This window comes from Syngnathoides biaculeatus, chromosome 2 (genome assembly GCF_019802595.1).
Source record: "Syngnathoides biaculeatus isolate LvHL_M chromosome 2, ASM1980259v1, whole genome shotgun sequence".
Lineage (NCBI taxonomy): Eukaryota > Metazoa > Chordata > Actinopteri > Syngnathiformes > Syngnathidae > Syngnathoides > Syngnathoides biaculeatus.
Genome location: NC_084641.1, coordinates 38,623,879 through 38,640,686, shown reverse-complemented (window position 1 = coordinate 38,640,686; position 16,808 = coordinate 38,623,879). Strand labels below are relative to the sequence as shown.

Genomic DNA, 16,808 nt, shown 5'->3' with positions numbered 1-16,808 from the left:
TGCTACCTTTTTGTTTACATCTTTTCAGTGGTCCCACCCCCACACTGCATCAGAGTCCCATGTCAGGCAAGGATCTAGCTCTTGAGTTTGTAAAATCAGTAAGCTTTGAGCGGATGGATGAGGAGTGAGCGGTACAAATAAATGAAGGGTAAGTGAGCGTCAATCTTTTGCAAGACCCTTTGTACACACTGGAAAACTGCCTCCAAATCGTTTAAGACAAGAGAGGGACAATTAGGTCTTTCTGCCTTGTCACTTTCATTGTGTCACCCTCACTAATGGCTAAAAAAGTACCGCCCACCAGTTCTCTAGTGTAGCTTGCCCCCCACCATCACCACCAACAACAACCTGCCTACTGTGCCTGTCCCAAACGAGATACACACAACCAACTGCCCAGAGCATTCTGTCACGTTAAATGGAAGCTCTATTCCCATTATCCCAGCAAATTCTACCAGTCTGTAAGTGGAACCAAAAACATTGAGAAAATAAAGTGTGCATTTATAAACACATGCATGTGTCCCCTGCACAAATAGTGACCTACTTATGAAGGCAGTGTGAGATTATCTCACAATAGAATGTATATTCCGGCAGGGGGCAGGGAATGGGGCGGGGGGGTCTGGCTGGGTGGTATCACAAGAGGATGACCAAGAGTCACCATAATTGCTAAGCATCTTCCATGACATGATGTAAGACAGGCTGCTGTAAAGCACCTGACAAGTCTTCTGGAAATCTGCAGGTGACCACTGGCATTTTGTGTGTGGCAGTGGTCACATTTTTATACTTTAAACTTAATTTTTACAAACAGATTCATATGAAATTGAATGAATTGTCCATATATGACGTAAAACACATTCTACACAACATGCACAAACATTAACACGAAAGGATTAAACCACAGTCACCAGAATGAAGTTTATCCTCGGATTACGATAATTTCTGCTTTGACATGAAATCAACGTAATTCTAAACCTCACTCAGTCGTAAAATTACTACTTTCAAACATATAAAATCACAGTCACACATGGTAGCATGTTATGTGATTGTTTATTGCAGGTTATCATTGCTCCAAGAATGGTGTCAAGCAGAAACATCGCTCAATCTGTGTAATAAGTACTGACAACTTGTTTCTCACACCAAACAGGCTGTGGGCCGATATTGTGGCGCAAATTTCAATTAATTTTGAAACGCTGCCTGTCTGCCATCTGTCTTTTGCAGCAGTATGCACACTAATAAAAAAAGAGCTAAGAGTGGGTGTGTCATCAGGAAGAATAATGAGGTGTCTTTTGCATACAATAGTTATGCAGTGCATATCAGGCACCTGAGGACGTGTGTGTGTTGTGAAAGTGTGCTGTTTTGCACAAGAATAGTCCAAAGCCATTGGTTAGCCCAATAATCACATCCATCACATTAACTCACTGCCATGTTTAACCCAAGATAACAAAGTCACAACCTCCAAACATGAGCGTTCACGTGGCAGTGTACACCCACTGGGGGAGGACAATTAGTTCATAATCACCAGGAACATTAACAGCAGAAGTACGTATTGTACATATCTGGGTATACCTCTGTGCTGCGTTAACACCACTCTTCAAAGTATTGGAACGCTGATGGAACTGTTTCCACAGAGCACCAGGAACATATGCCTGTGAGTAATGAATGAACTATTTGTTTCTCTGACTGCCTGTCTACAGCGTTCCCCACTCTATGTTAACATTAAAGTGCCACTGACACAAAAATCAAATCTTAAAATAGGTATTGTTATCAAAACCACAAATAATAGTAATCACTTTGATGATAATAACAGTCGTGATACGTGAGCTGGGAGAATAGAGAAATAGAATAGCACAGAGTTGCGTCAGTCTGACTTGATACAATGTGCATCACAGTGGCAGCCATATTTGTCTGTGATGTGCAGGCATCACACTGGATCCTTGCTATTGAAAACATGCTGTGCCAAATGCAATGGCAGATGAATGAGAGCAATTTTTTGATTTTTCTGACACTCCTTCTGAGACTGACACTCTTTTTGAGGAAGAAAACATCTGAGAAGGGAGTGAAGCAACCGGGGCCATTTTATCATATCGTTTCGGGCTATATTTAGACGATATGCGTCCACTGACACAAGATTCCCTTACAGACACAGACAAGTGGAATGACGAGGAGGAAGAGGGACCCGATGAAGTATTCTAAATGACTGACCCATAATTGGTCAATTTCCTAACTTTTTACAAGTCTTCTGTATGGACCGTACTCAGGAGGACCCATGCCGGGCGAAGTAAATATCATGGATACTATCGAAATTAATCTAGAGCTATGTGTTATGTGTGTCTATATTGTTATTGTAGTTATTCATTTTTTATTTTTCCCTTTATTTTATTTTCTCATGTACTTGATTGCTTACGTCAGGGAAGCCCAGAAACCGGTGGCCTTTCTTCTCCCCGCCCCCTGACTTACGTACTTTACGTTATTATGACACGGATCTTTTGTTATGTTCTGAGAGAAGGACTCCATTATGTCGTCAGACGCGGATGTGTGGAAAATTCGGGAGTTCCAAATAGTTGCAGCTCGAGAGGGCTTGGGCAGTGTATCTGCTGCACATACCGTACACAGTCTACACAGTAATTGACTAAGTGTAATTCAGCAGCGTGGGGTTGACTCCATGAAGGAAACTAGAATCCAAGCATTCTTGTAGGGCCTGGTGTTGGCCATGCCATTCATAGTTGCTAGTTTAAATTTGGGATTCAAATGCAGCTATCCTTAGCTCTGCCTTAAGTTGTCCCATTAAGGAAATCTGTACTCAGTGGCTCAGCAGTATGGGGACGGCATCAGGACTCGCTGCCTTTGCAGCACCACCATCTTAAGAGAGCTGTTTGAACTTGGACCAGTAAAAAAAGTTTAGTAAAATACGGGATGCTTTCACTCTTGAGTCTTCAGGTATTTTGAAAGAGGTATTCACTAGCAACTTAGAACGATACCTGGGAATGGAAAAATACACAATACTTCTCCTTTACGTCATCGGAAATTATCCAGTGCACTCGGGCACAGTCATACCAATTGTCATTGCATTTATTTCCTGTAATCCTTCAGCATTGCCAAGTCTCCCATGTTTCTTTTCTCTCTCTCTCTCTCTTCTCTCTCTCTCTCTCTCTCTCTCTCTCTCTCTCTCTCTCTCTCTATCTCTCTCTCTCTCTCTCTCTCTCTCCTCTCTCTCTCTCTCTCTCTCTCTCTCTCTCTTCTCTCTCTCTCTCTCTCACACACACACACCACACACACACACACACACACACAACACACACACACACAAAGGTCGAGTGAACTCTGTGTGCTGTGAAGTGGCAGTTTCTTTGGAAAAGATGGCATGCACTTCATTTCAAAGTGCAGCCTGAAGCAAAGTGCAAGGACTGGGTGAATGCTTCTTCATCTTTGCCCTCTAAGACAGCATGCCTAAAACAGAAACTACATCAGCAAATGGGAGGTCTTCGTGCCTGTTATTTAGTTACATTATTTGTCCAAGACATTTTAATTTAATTCTGAAGAAGTACTCATTTCCTTTTTAGAAACAAGTGTCCATCCATTCATTTTCTTAGCTGCTTCTTCTTACAAGGCTCGCGGGAGTGCTGGAGCCTATCCCAGCTGTCAAAGGGCAGGAGGCAGGTTATACTCTGAACTGGTTGCCAGCCAATCGTATGGTACATAGTGACAAACAGCCGCACTCACAATCACAACTAGGGCCAATTTAGAATGTCCAATTAATGTTGTATGTTTTTGGGATGAGGGAGGAAACTGGAGTGCCCGGAGAAAACCCACGCAGCCATAGGGAGAAAATGCAAACTCCACACAGGTGGGTCCGGGATCAAACAACGCTTTACAGCTGAGGCACTGTGCCGCCAGAAACAAATGTATTCATTGAAATTCATAAAGAGTCAAATTTAATGGAATTGAGATGCAATGCTCACCATTTTGGAGGCTTCAGTGGTTTGGTCGTCGTGTGTTGATGCAACGGTGATTTCAATGGGAGGAGCCAATACGGGGTCGCTGCTGCTCCTTACCAAAAGGGGTGTGTCTGTGACAAAGAAGAAGTTTAGTTTTCTAACCTAGCTTCCTAAAAAAATACTCTTCCCAAAAAACACTAACATTAATAAAATACATATTTCAAAAGCAAACAGAAGGCTGTAAGTCAACTCTATGAATTATTTTTCCACAGAATTTACTGTCATGCTGTTTTTATACCACATTATATAAACAGCAAACAACAGCTATTGCCATTCCATCTGCACACCCAGTAACGGGAAAAAAAAAAGATTAGGGTAAACAGTTCCAAACAGTCCCTTGGTGAGCTAAAAACAAATGCATTGCTCTGGTAAAACCGAGGTGGCAAGATTTGAATACTGTATATACCTGGTGGCTAGGGGGCAATAACATGAGGTGTGCGATTACTTCAGAAAAAAATGTCAGGGTGTCTGGTTGCACTCAAGCCAACAGAGCGAAAAAAAATGACAGCCGCAAGTATAACAAATGAAAGTAGAAATGGTGACGTGAAACATTGTGACTGAGAAGGGAAGAGAGCCAACTGGGAAAAGAAGGGAAGAAGAAGAAAAATCCTCTCATTTTCTTTAATCAATCTCTCTTTAGGGGGCAGTGACAGGGTCTTGATCCAACATAGGCTGAAGAGAGAGTATCAAGGAGAAAAACAAGTGGGAATATAAAGGCTGGCATCTGTGTGTGTGAGTGTATGTGTGTGTGTGAGTGTATGCGTTTGTGTGCATGTGTGTATGTAGATGATGTAAAAATGATCACAAATATTCCCTCAAACAGACTCCACATATACATTATCACCCGTCCTGTGTTGCGTTTGGGTTTGTTGAGCAATTCATCAATTACTATAAAGTATTTCCTGCATGTCAGAGTGTCTCCGGTGTCTTTGGACAGCTCTTTGTTCTTGGCCATGTTAGAAGTTTGAGTCTTACTGATTATATGGGGTGGACAGGTGTCTTTATGCAGCAAACAAACTCACACAGGTGCATCTGATTCAGGATAATACATAGAGTGGGGGTGGACTTTTAAAGGCAGACTAACAGGTCTTTGAGGGTCAGAATTCTAGCTGATAGACAGGTGTTCAAATACTTATTTGCAGGTGTATCACACAAATAAACAGTTAAAAAAATCATACATTGTGATTTCTGGATTTTTCATTTTCGATTATCTGTCTCACAGTGGACATGCACCTACGCTGAAAATTTCAGACCCCTCCATGATATCTAAGTGGGAGACCTTACAATATAGCAGGGTGTTCAAATACTTATTTTCTTCAATGTATATGCAAGCAACAGTATGGTTTCATGCCTAGAAAGAGGACCACAGATGCATTATTTGCCCTGCGGATGCTAGTGCACAGAAGGTCAGAAGGATTGTGTCTTTGTGGATCTAGAGAAAGCCTATGACAGAGTACCAAGAGTAGAAACATGGTACTGAATGCGTAAGTTTCGTGTGGCAGAGAAATATGTTAGAATAACACAGGACATGTATGAACCCTAACCCTAACCCTATCCAGAGCAATGGTGAGTGTGGTAAGGAAGTGAAGAAACTGGTCCAAGCAGGTTTAAACATCTGGCAGAAGGTGTGTTATGTGACAGAAGAGTCTCTGCTAGGATGAAGGGTAAAGTTAATTAAAACAGTGGTGAGGCCAGCCATGATGTACGGAGTAGAGACGGTGGCACTGAAGAGACAATAGGAAGCAGAGCTGGAAGTGACAGAAATGAAGGCATTGAGGTTCTCTCAAGGAGTAAGCAGTTTTGATTGGATTAGAAATTACCTCAATAGAACGACAGCCAAAGTTGGATGTTTTGGAGACAAGGTTCGAGATAGCAGACTTCAATGGTTTGGACATGTCCAGAGGCGAGAGAGTGAGTATATAGGTAGAAGGGTGCTGAGAATAGAGCTGCCTGGTAAAAGAGCAAGAGGAAGACCAAAGAGAAGGTTGATGAATGTTGTGAGGGAAGACATGAGGGCAGTGGATGTTAGTGAGGAAGATGCAGGAGATAGGCTTGGATAGAAAAAAAAGATGACACGCCGTGGCGACTAATAACAGGTCAACCCAAAAATAAAAGAAGATGGCTGTTTTGGGCAGCACAGTGATGTAGCTGTAGAGTGTTGGCCTCACATTTCTGAGGACCAGGGTTACAATCCCGGGCCAATCTAAGTCGAGTTTACATGTTCTCCCAGTGCCTGCGTGAGTTTTCTCTGGGCAGTCCGGTTTCCTCTAACATCGGAAAAACATGCATTAATTGGAGACTTGAGGTTAGGGTTAGGGAAATTGCGCCTAAATGCTAATAGCAAATGTGTCTTAAGTCCTATATTAAGGGACTTTTCTGACCACTCGACAATTTTTCCAAAAAGTGATGCGCAACCAATCGAGAGACTTTTTGCGGCTTTTGCGGGAGAAGAAGATCAGTTGGGGTTTCAAAATCAATTTTCTCTTAGGCCGCGTTATAATTATGATTTCCCTAAGTGGGCCGTTACAAGCGTGAAACAATATAAATATTTAATCCTTTAAGCATCTGAGTCTTGGGAGACTATGGGTTTGCATGCTGGAGTTGAAGACATCGTCTAGTGTGACTAGTCAGGCCGATGCAAAAATCAGAATCAGAATCAGCTTTATTGGCCAAGTGTGTAAAAACACACAAAGAATTTTTATCCAGCAGTTGGTGCTGCCCGGGTACGACATTCAGAACAAAGAACAACAAAGTTACAAGAACAAAGAACAAGAGTCAGTCTCTCTCGCATCCTGGACAGATGAGTCTCATTGCTGGTCTATCTACCTGTGTTGAAGCCTTTCTTCTTTGTCTCTTTGCCTCCGACAGTCGAGCAGAGGTCGCCCCAAAGTTTGACAGCCCCTCTATCACTGCCCGTCTCCAGGCCTCTCGGTCAGAGGTAGTGGGCTCTCAGGAGTCCATATTTATTTCAAGGGTTTTCAGGTCTCTCTTCCAGACATCCTTAAAGCAGACTTTGGGTCTGCCTATGGCACAGGTTCCTTGTGTCAGCTCTCCATAGAGTAGGTCTTCTGGAATTCTTCCATCCTCCATACATGATTTGCTTTTGCGAGCCACTTAATATGCTGCTGCATGCAGCATTTTCCACCAGACCTCGAGTTTGACACGAGACTCCTTCCAAAATGGAAGATGGACTCTTCTGCATACAGACTCCAAATTAATGCCGCTTGCTCAAAGCAATCATTTACCGAGTTCGTCATATTCCCTAAAGTATTTGTATAGGTACATTTTTGATTGGTCTTCTTAAAAACCTCAGTGCCAAGTCACTTTTTTTTTTTTTTTTTGTAAATTTCTTTAAGTGCACCCACCACAAATTTCAAACCTGTAGATCAATGAAGCACACACCAATGAGTTGGCATCAGCAAGAAGCCAGTACATGAAGTATATATTGTACCCTGCTGTGGAACTGCAAAAAGACCATGGCAGGTCCGTGGTCACAGTCAGGGTCCATTACTTAGGTACATAAATCATCCTCCATTCATTCACCCTAAGAGCGAATGAACAAGCACCATGAATAAAGGCCACTAGCTTTGACCCCTGAGCTGAAGTCATCTTTGGGTCAACTGATGGCACCAGGGGGCCACTTACTACATACTGATGAGAGTGACAGGTGCAAATCTAAGGGCAAAACCAGCTTTATCTTAAGACCATATATGATTATAACTAAGTTATTATAAAAACATGGCCTTGATAAAAGTATACTTCCACTCCTCTCTTACTTGTGAGTTGTTGGACAGACTCAAACTTATCTCCTTAGAACTCTCCATTTTCTACCGAGGCTGCCTTTACAGCTCTGGGAGGTATACTGCAAGGATTTGCACATGTCAGCTCTGAAAAAGTTCAGTATCACTAATGTAACGGTTCACTGCAGGGGCAGCAGCAACAACAAGGACATCATAAGAGTTACGTGACAGGTACGGATGGTAACTTTGTCTTGCAAGCATATACATCTACTGTGTAATGAAGTATAAAGTATGTTTTGTGTGTGTGTGTTCTCCAGTGGTCTGTTTCTTTGTTGACAGGAGGGACCTAGTTCAGCGTGCTCATGGGAGGATGCGATCAGTGCTCTTCCTAGAAAGTGTGTGTGTCTGTGTGTATGAATGAGTACGTGCGTGTGCGTGTGTCCATGTAGGATCGGATCAATCAGGTTTAATCATCCCACTAGGCCAGTGTGAAGTCCAATCATCGTGTTCAAACAAACTAGCTCAGACACACACAGACATACATACACGCAAATGCATATTGAGTCCTAACTGACTACAGAATTACTCCTTGTTCCTTCTGCCACCACTGGTTGCGATTACATGCACACCATAACCAGATTATTTGACAATCTGATGGAGGTAAGAGTGCCAAACAAATTAGCAGTTTTGTGTATGACACTTGTCGTCCTCAAGATCTCTCTCCTGACTGAGCTTCTCGACATATCTCTAAGGGAGAGCCCGTCCAGGGCACGCCACCCTATTCCAACTGAGGACCATAGCCTCGGATTTGGAGGTGCTGATTCTCATTCCAGCCGCTTCACACTCGGCTGCAAATCGCTCCAGTGAGAGCTGGAGATCACAGCTTGATGAAGCCAACAGAACGACATCATCTGAAAAGAGCAAAGATGCGATAATGAGGCCACCAAACCGGACACCCTCTACGCCACGGCTGCGCCTAGAAATTCTGTTCATAAAAGTTGTGAACAAAATTGTTGACAAAGGGGAGCCTTGGCGGAGTCCAACTCTCACCTGAAACGAGTCTGACTTATTGCTGGCAATGTGGACCAAACTCTAACAGCAGTCGTACGGGGACCGAACAGCTCCTATCAGGGGGTTCAGTACCCATACTCCCAAAGAACCTTCCACAGGACTCCCTGAGGGACATGGTCAAACGCCTTCTCCAAGTGGGAGGTGGGAGTGGAAGAGAAAGAGGTCCTACTGAGTATAGGAGAGGCTGGACGACGGGAGGCTATAATTAGTCCATTCATGCTCAACTAATAGGTTAGAGTTTTAATCTAGTTAAACACTGTCCACGGAGTGACTAAAAGGGTAAAGAAGATGGAGTCCACTAAGGACCAAGAAGCCAAGTGTTGATCTGGATGGCAGGTGGTATAGGCTGAATCATAAAGTGGTCAACATATAGCTGATTGCAATGGAGGAAAGCAGGTTCTGATGGTGTGGGTACAGATTTATAAGTGTGTGTCTATACAGCTAAGTGATGGAGGAATTTACACTCACATGGCCTGTGCATTTCGATGTGAAACTAGTTGTGTACGGCTGTCAAATACAGAGCAGGAAGAATTTAATTTATCCCTCACTGATTTTGTAAGTTCATCAAGTGACAAAGATATGATCTATAATTTTTATGGTAGGTGAATTTTAACAGAGAGAAACCGAATACAAAAAGTAAATGTAGAAAATCACAAAACAACAACACTCCATGGTAACTTGAAACCTCAGCTTCCTCCACAGATTTTGTAATCGGAATGTCTGTAGACTGGCTAGGCCACTCCGGGGTAGGTCGTCGCAGCACCGGGCCGCGATGGCTCATCTCCACCGCGGAAGTGGATCAGATGGGGAGGCAGTTTGGCCGTGATAGCATATCATCTGAATATGGATCAAAACAGTAGGGTAATAATGCCCCGGTAACTTCACTCGGTTGTGTGATGTTCTCTTCTTCGAAAAGAGCTTCCGTGTCAGAAGGGGCGTGTTCGTCTCCCAAAGTAGGGTCCACCGCGTGTTTTCAATGGCGAATGTCCGGGGTGACGTCACCGACAGGGGATGCAGCCAATATGGCGACCACTTGGCTGTCGTCGAATGACGTGCTCTCCGCTCGTATTTATTTTTTCGTATAGATATTGAAGTGAATAATGTTATATGTATTTTTCATTACAATATGTATTTTAGAATGTTTATAGGGACGACACTTGACCTTTAACATTAAACACCATCTTATCCTGTACTCTCTGCTTTGGCTTCAGACCAGACCTTTTTTACTTAAAAAAAGAGAAAATTTCGTCCAGTTTCACTACTTTTTCTTCTATTATTCACATACCACAACATTCATTAAAGCAACAGCATTTCTTTTTTTTTTGTTTACTTTTACCATTATTAGCAAGAGTAAACACAAGCAGCAGCGGAGTCAGGTAAAGAACAGGAGAACGTGTGCTTCCGTGCTTAAAAAAAAAAAAAAAAAAAAAAAAAAAAGTCAGGCTGTGGTTCACTTTGCTGGATTGTTTTTCATGTGCAGTGAGAATGTCTATGTTCTAAAAATACCATAGGCCACAAATTGTTACTATTATTTATGGTTTAAATTCTGAATCTGACTTGCTTCCGCGAATTAAAATTTTAAAATACCTGTAATGTCATTTACGACAATAAATTAAAACTAAAATATTTTATGAACATGTAATGAACTGAGTCTGAAGTTTGCCGCAAACAACTCACGTAGGCCTTCATACGATCGGTGCTCACGAAGTAGCCCTCAGCCTCAAAAAGTTGTTGGGCCCTGAACTACTCGTAAAAAATTTCACGCACATGATTTTTCGTACTCGACTGTGCAGATTTACAAGCGCGAAGGCTCCGATAGCTTGTCAATTGTGACTGACTGAAATACATTTGTATCTTTTTATAAATGTTATTTTCTTGATTTTATTTTAGCTGTTCTGTTGCTATGTTAACATAAACCAACTATAGGAATTAAAGACCACTCATGTCTTTGTCATTCGGATTTACTAAGTCATTGAGGAATCAAGTCATTATTTCCTCCACTGCAGTTTGTTTTATTGGTATTTTTGTAAATTAAAACTTTCTTAATTGAGGAATTAATTTGTGGATTGATTTAGTATTGTGGTTTGGGTACATCATGAGTCAATACATGATGACCAAAATCATGAACAAGAACAAAACGGCAAAATTATATGAACTTTGATGAAGATGAGCATTCAGTGACCTACTTGCTTTGAGGACGGCCTCATTGACTTCTATTTCCCCTTTGATTGGCTCCTGGAGGTGCATGTGCGAATAGTAGCTCAGGGGCTCTGGACTGGGTGCTGCACTGGAATCACCATTAGAGATGCTCTCCCTGGGACTGTCTGTCATCCCATGCTGCACTTCGAACATTGCCACCAGCTGGAAAAGACAAAGTACCAATTGGACTTCCGTGACTACAGTCTAAGAGGAACAGGTTTTCTGCAACTGAAGGATTTATACAAGGATATTCTTGCTCTGAACAAGCTGGAGGCAGACAACAGAAAGACACGTTCATGTGCAAATTGTAGCCTCATAGTGAGAATATGTTCAGCACTCCAGGTGACACTGGATTCACGACGCAAAACAAGCAAGTAACATTTCACTAAAACAAGAACTTTTGGACGAAATGGAAAATAATCCAATCAGTGATTCTGCAAATGTGAGGTCAGACAGAGTCTTGCAATGCAACAGTATATTGTTGAAACAAAACACCTACCCAGGGACATAACCATTCCATTGGCAATCATTATGGCTTATGAAATACCCACCCATAAAACCGTGGCTCTCAGGTTGCTTTGTTTATACTCACAATTGAACTAAATATGGTAAGTTTGTATGGTGTTTAAGGGTGTGTCAGTTTTCACTAGATAATTGGCAGTCAATTTGATTTATGTAGTAACTTTCCCTTATCTTGTAAAGTGTTACAAGTAGAAAGATAAAACAGTTTTTGGCCACTCTAACAGCTTGCTGCTTCTGTGTGAATGTCTGAATGTTACTGCAAACTTTTTGAAGTCTAAACAATTAAAATTGTAATAATTGAAAATAAAAACAAAACAGGAAAATAGACTGCATGTTCAACTGGAAAGTTTGTATCAGACTTATCAGACAAGGTCTAGACCAATTCATAAACTCCAGTACAGCATCAGGCTTAAAGCATTAGCTTAGTCTTAATAATTGTATCACATTAACAATATCCAAAACATCTGATTTCATCTCTTATTTCCCACATGCTTTTAAAGTGTCCATTATGGTGGATCAAGTAGCAGTTTGTCTAGATCAGGGGTCAGAAATTCGCAGCTCCCGAAGCCGCATGCAGCTCTCCTAATGGCTCCCTGGAGCTTTTTCACAAATGTATTAAAATGAAAACGATGGGGGAAGAAAAATATATTTTTGTTTTAGATCGGAGGACAAACATGACACACATTCTTAAAGGGGAATTTCGGTGGTTTGGATTAACAATGTATCCAATAGGTCATGTAATATGTACTTTACTTTGACAATGTGATGCCAAATCCTCACTCATTTAATAGTGTTTTGAGAAGATTTTTATCAACAATTACGAATTTTAAGGGGCGCTGCCATTTTCGCCAGTCACACGATCTACGTGGGTGTATGTTACGTGTACCGTGTCGTTCCAAACGCTGGATTACATGGGACACCATTATGCCCAGCGCTGATTTCTCGGATTTATCCTTATCTGATAAAGAAATAGCAGTATCGGTTGATCGGGAAGACAGAGGAATACTTCCATAGAGATTTGAACCTGTGGCTGGAAATAATGTTGAATAGTCTGATGGTTCTTCGGGCGGAATGACGCCGGAGTCTGACCACTCAGAGGCCTACGCGCGGGATCTAAGTGCGTAAACAAAGGCCCCTGGAGTCTAAGGATCGACCTCCGGCGGCGGGCCATGAACCGAGCTTCGGCAGTGGAGGCCGTTAGCCTCGGCTCGCTCGTCAGACTCGGCATAATTCCCGTCCGAAGAACCATCCGCGGCTGCTAGCCCGGAGATCCAGGAACCTTTGTTGCCGAGCTTCAGCTCGCGGCCTCCCAAAACACAGGAAGTCATAGAAGGAAAGAGGTTAGCAAAGAAGTGGGACACTGAGAAGACTGAGGAGAGGCGAAAGGAATAAATTGAGATGTGAATTAGGACAAGGTAGAGGTGGTGAAGGCTAAAACAAGATGCATATGAGGACATGTACAAAACGAGATAGAAGGAAGAGGAGAAGAGGCAAGTGTGATGGACCAGGGAGTGGCAATGATTAGTAAGGGGGAAATTAGAAAGGCATTAGAGAAAATGAAAAATGGAAAGCCAGTTTGTCCTGATGACATACCTATATGGAAGCAATTTGGGGACTTGAAAGGAAAATAAAATGGCTCTTTCATGTTCTACCAGTGCCTGTGCTAGTTTTCCTGTGGCAACCCGGTTTCCTCCCACATTCCAAAAACATGCATGAATTGGAGACTCTAAATTGCACCTGTGTGTGATTGTGAGTCGTGACTATTGTCCATCTCTATCTGCCCTGCAATAGGTGACTTGCAGGTGACGTCACATCCGTTTTGAATTTTTTCTGGCCGCTATATTGGGAGGTCTTATTTCGCTGGTTATATTAGATTACATAAGACGCTTTTTGACTTCTGAGACGATGGTGCACACGTGTTGCGTTATTGGCTGCTATAACAAGTTCAGCAAAGAAGGGAACAGACGGTTTTTCCGATTTCTGAAAATAATTCCGCACCAAGGACCCCAAACGGCAAGCGAAGTGGCTCAGTAATATCTCGCGTTCAGATCTCACTCATCCCACAGTTTCAAGTCGTGTGTGCAGCGATCACTTCTTAAGTGGTAAGTTTAAGCCTAGTATTGCACTTTGACCATATCCTCCTACCGCTATTTTTACATGTGTTGTTTGCTGTGTTTTATATTACAAGACTAACGGTGTTTGATAGGTCTACATGTACATCCAACTTGGCCGCCGATCGAAATCGGCCGCCAGTGACAGGCTTTTCATCTACAGTTTAGGATACAAAAGTATAGATGTGTGTTGTGCGTTTGCTGTCTGTCTGTAAACGTCAAATTATTTTTAAGAAGGAAATATACCGTATATATATTAAAAACAACACGAGTATGCATGTAGCACCTACCACCTACCAGGGCATCATTCACGCTAGCCCTAATTCAACAGTAGCGGCTTTCTATATGCTGACATTTGAGTAAGGCAAATGTGAACAAATAGAAAGCCGCTACTGTTGTATTAGGGCTAGTATTACTATTAGGGCTACATTCAGACATTCACACTATAATTTGTTAGTACTTAGTAATTTACAACTTGTACATTTTAATTATTATCACATAATAGCACTTAATGCTAATGCTAATTTAAAAGATGGTGTAATATTTCTTTGTCATAGATCTTTTTCACTAATCGGTCCGATTTGTCGGACCTGAAAAGGCCATAATGGCTAAGCAGAAACAACAACAACAGTGAGTTACGCACTCCGTCCCGGGTGATTACAAGTTACTTACTCAGGCAACGATTAAAACCTTTTCTTCAGGCAACGTTTTGCAGAGGACACTCTGAATCCACCCGCTTACAAAGTAATTGTAAGCCTCCAAAGACTTGTTGGTTCGTAAGGCTGTTGGTTGTAAGCACCAAGTAGTTCACAATGTCGGGGTATTCCACTCTCGGCCAACATTTTTCAGTCGCAAAATCAGCCTTTGATAGACCAGAACCTCACATAAACTGATTTTCTGCCTGTAGTAGGATTTTAGATCAGCCGACAAATTCTCAAAATACTTGGAAAACGACATAGAAAGTGCAGATACAATGAACGCGATGCTGGTATGTAGACAAACTTTAAGAGCTGTTTACAACCTCCAAAATGGCCGACACGCAACAAATTCTTACCCACAATGGACTTGCTCTGAAGTTGTGCAAGTGACCTATTGGCTGGGATTGAGCTCAGGGTGTACCCTGCCTCCTGCCTGATGACAGCTGGGATAGGCTCCAGCACTCCCGTGACCTTCATGAGGATAAGCGGCTTAGAAGACGGATGGATGGCTCTCTCGACATTTTGGGTTGCCAACCCCTGGTCTACATAGGTGTATGATCAGTAATATCTTCTTCTTTACCTTTCGGCTTGTCCCATTAGGGGTCGCCACAGCGTGTCATCATTTTCCATCTAAGCCGATCTCGTGCATCCTGCTCTCTAACACCCACTGTCCTCATGTCCTCCCTCACAACGTCCATCAACCTTTTCTTTGGTCTTCCTCTCACTCTTTGCCTGCCAGCTCCATCCTCAGCACCCTTCTACCAATATAGTCTCTAAACATGTCCAAACCAAGCTATGATCAGTAACATCTGTCTTGAAAAAAAAAAATGGGACTTTTGCCTTGACAAGTACATGCATAATTTGTTTTATTACAAAAAAGAAGATTTTTTTTTTTTTTATCACCCACTGCCTGCCCAGAGAGACCTGAAGAAGGGTTTTTTTTTTTTTGGGGTGGGAGGCATCTCTCAGGTTTTAAATGAATTTAAGAATTACTAATAATAGACAACTCAAGGAAATACAAAATTTAGTTTTCAAATGGCAATTCAATGTATTAAGGCACAAAAATTCCAAACCTTTCTGACCTTCTGTGAAAAAGTAATACCCCCCACCCCACCGTTAAAACGCAGTCACTATGACTAACAAATTTAGGAAAGGTGACCGATTACCATCATACTTGTGAATGAGGACATCACTTAAAGGGCCACTGTCATGAAATGCATGATTTTTTTTGTTATCAATGAAAAAACGGCAACTGACATGGACCCATGCGTTTTTTTTTTCTAACCACAAAACATGATTCTGACGTATACAGCTATTTGTAACTCCCACCATGAAAATCTTCTTGAGGGATTTGTTTTCGAGAAGAAGCAGGAAGTGACGTACATGGCAGGACCGCCCTCAAATGGACTCGTTTGTTTATATTAGTTTTACCTCCAGGAAGGTAGCCCGTTGTTCCTTTGTGTTAGCCAAAATGCTGGGTCGTTGCATTGCTAAACATTGCTTGAACACTGGGAAGGATGGATTTACCCTTCATAAGTCTCCAAGAGACCCGGTTCGTCATGAAAAATGGATTGCACCGGCGCACAGGACGAAAGTTTCGTGGGTTCCAAATGACACATATATGTGTAAATAGCTACTAAAAAAAAATAATAGTTTGGGGCGAACCACGTAATCCGTCCCTCATATTGTAACAAAAGATCCGCGTACATATGACAGGGTTGCTAAATGTGTCGATGTGCGCATCGGACGGGTTCCGCGTCCGCCGGTCATGGCTTCGGCTGGGGTGGCTCATCTTGGACGCCAAAGTGGCTTATCACGGTGCTGAGATGGGCTGCATTACGGTGTCGTCGCACGCGGCTGAGCGCGCCATTAGCGACAGGTTTGTTCAGCGCCACTGCCGTTGTCGGCGGTGTTGTTCACCGCCGAAGGTGGTAGTGATAAAAAATTGTTTATGCCGCACTCAGCTGCGAGCGATGACAACGCCACAAAGTGGCCCGGCTCGGCGCCGGGATAAGCAACCTCGATGACAAAAATGAGCCACAACGGCCATTGTCGACCGGGGTGGCTCGTCGCTGCTGGCCTTGTCGCCTGGGGTGTGGCGCTGGGCCGCGACGGCTTATCTCCACCGCGGAAGTGGATTGGATGGGGAGGCGGTTTGCCCGTGATCACATATATCACATATCATCTGAATATGGCTCCAAACAATAAGGTAATATTGCCTCGGTAACTTCACTCGGTTGTGTGATGTTCTCTTCTTCGAAAAGAGCTTCCGTGTCAGAAGGGACGTGTTCGTCTCCCATAGTAGGGTCCACCAAGTGTTTTCAATGACGAATGTCCGGGGTGACGTCACGGACAGGAGATGGAGCCATTATGGCGACCACTTGGATGTCGTCGAATGACACTTCCGCAACTTTGTGCATGGATGACGCGCTCTCCGTTCATATTTATTTTTTCGTATAGACATTGAAGTCAATAATG

At 42.7% G+C, this 16,808-nt stretch overlaps 1 protein-coding gene across 6 annotated transcripts in view; it reads right to left on the bottom strand.

Moving 5' to 3' along the window:
• Positions 1-16,808, bottom strand: part of pard3ba (par-3 family cell polarity regulator beta a) — a 221,625-nt gene that overhangs the window by 171,845 nt on the left and 32,972 nt on the right. For all 6 annotated transcript variants that reach the window (XM_061803697.1, XM_061803714.1, XM_061803705.1 and 3 more), the window contains 2 exons: positions 10,987-11,161; positions 3,954-4,060 (listed from right to left, as the gene is read on the bottom strand). In XM_061803697.1, coding sequence (XP_061659681.1) covers positions 3,954-4,060; positions 10,987-11,161 — 282 coding nt within the window. The remainder of the gene's footprint in view (positions 1-3,953; positions 4,061-10,986; positions 11,162-16,808) is intronic.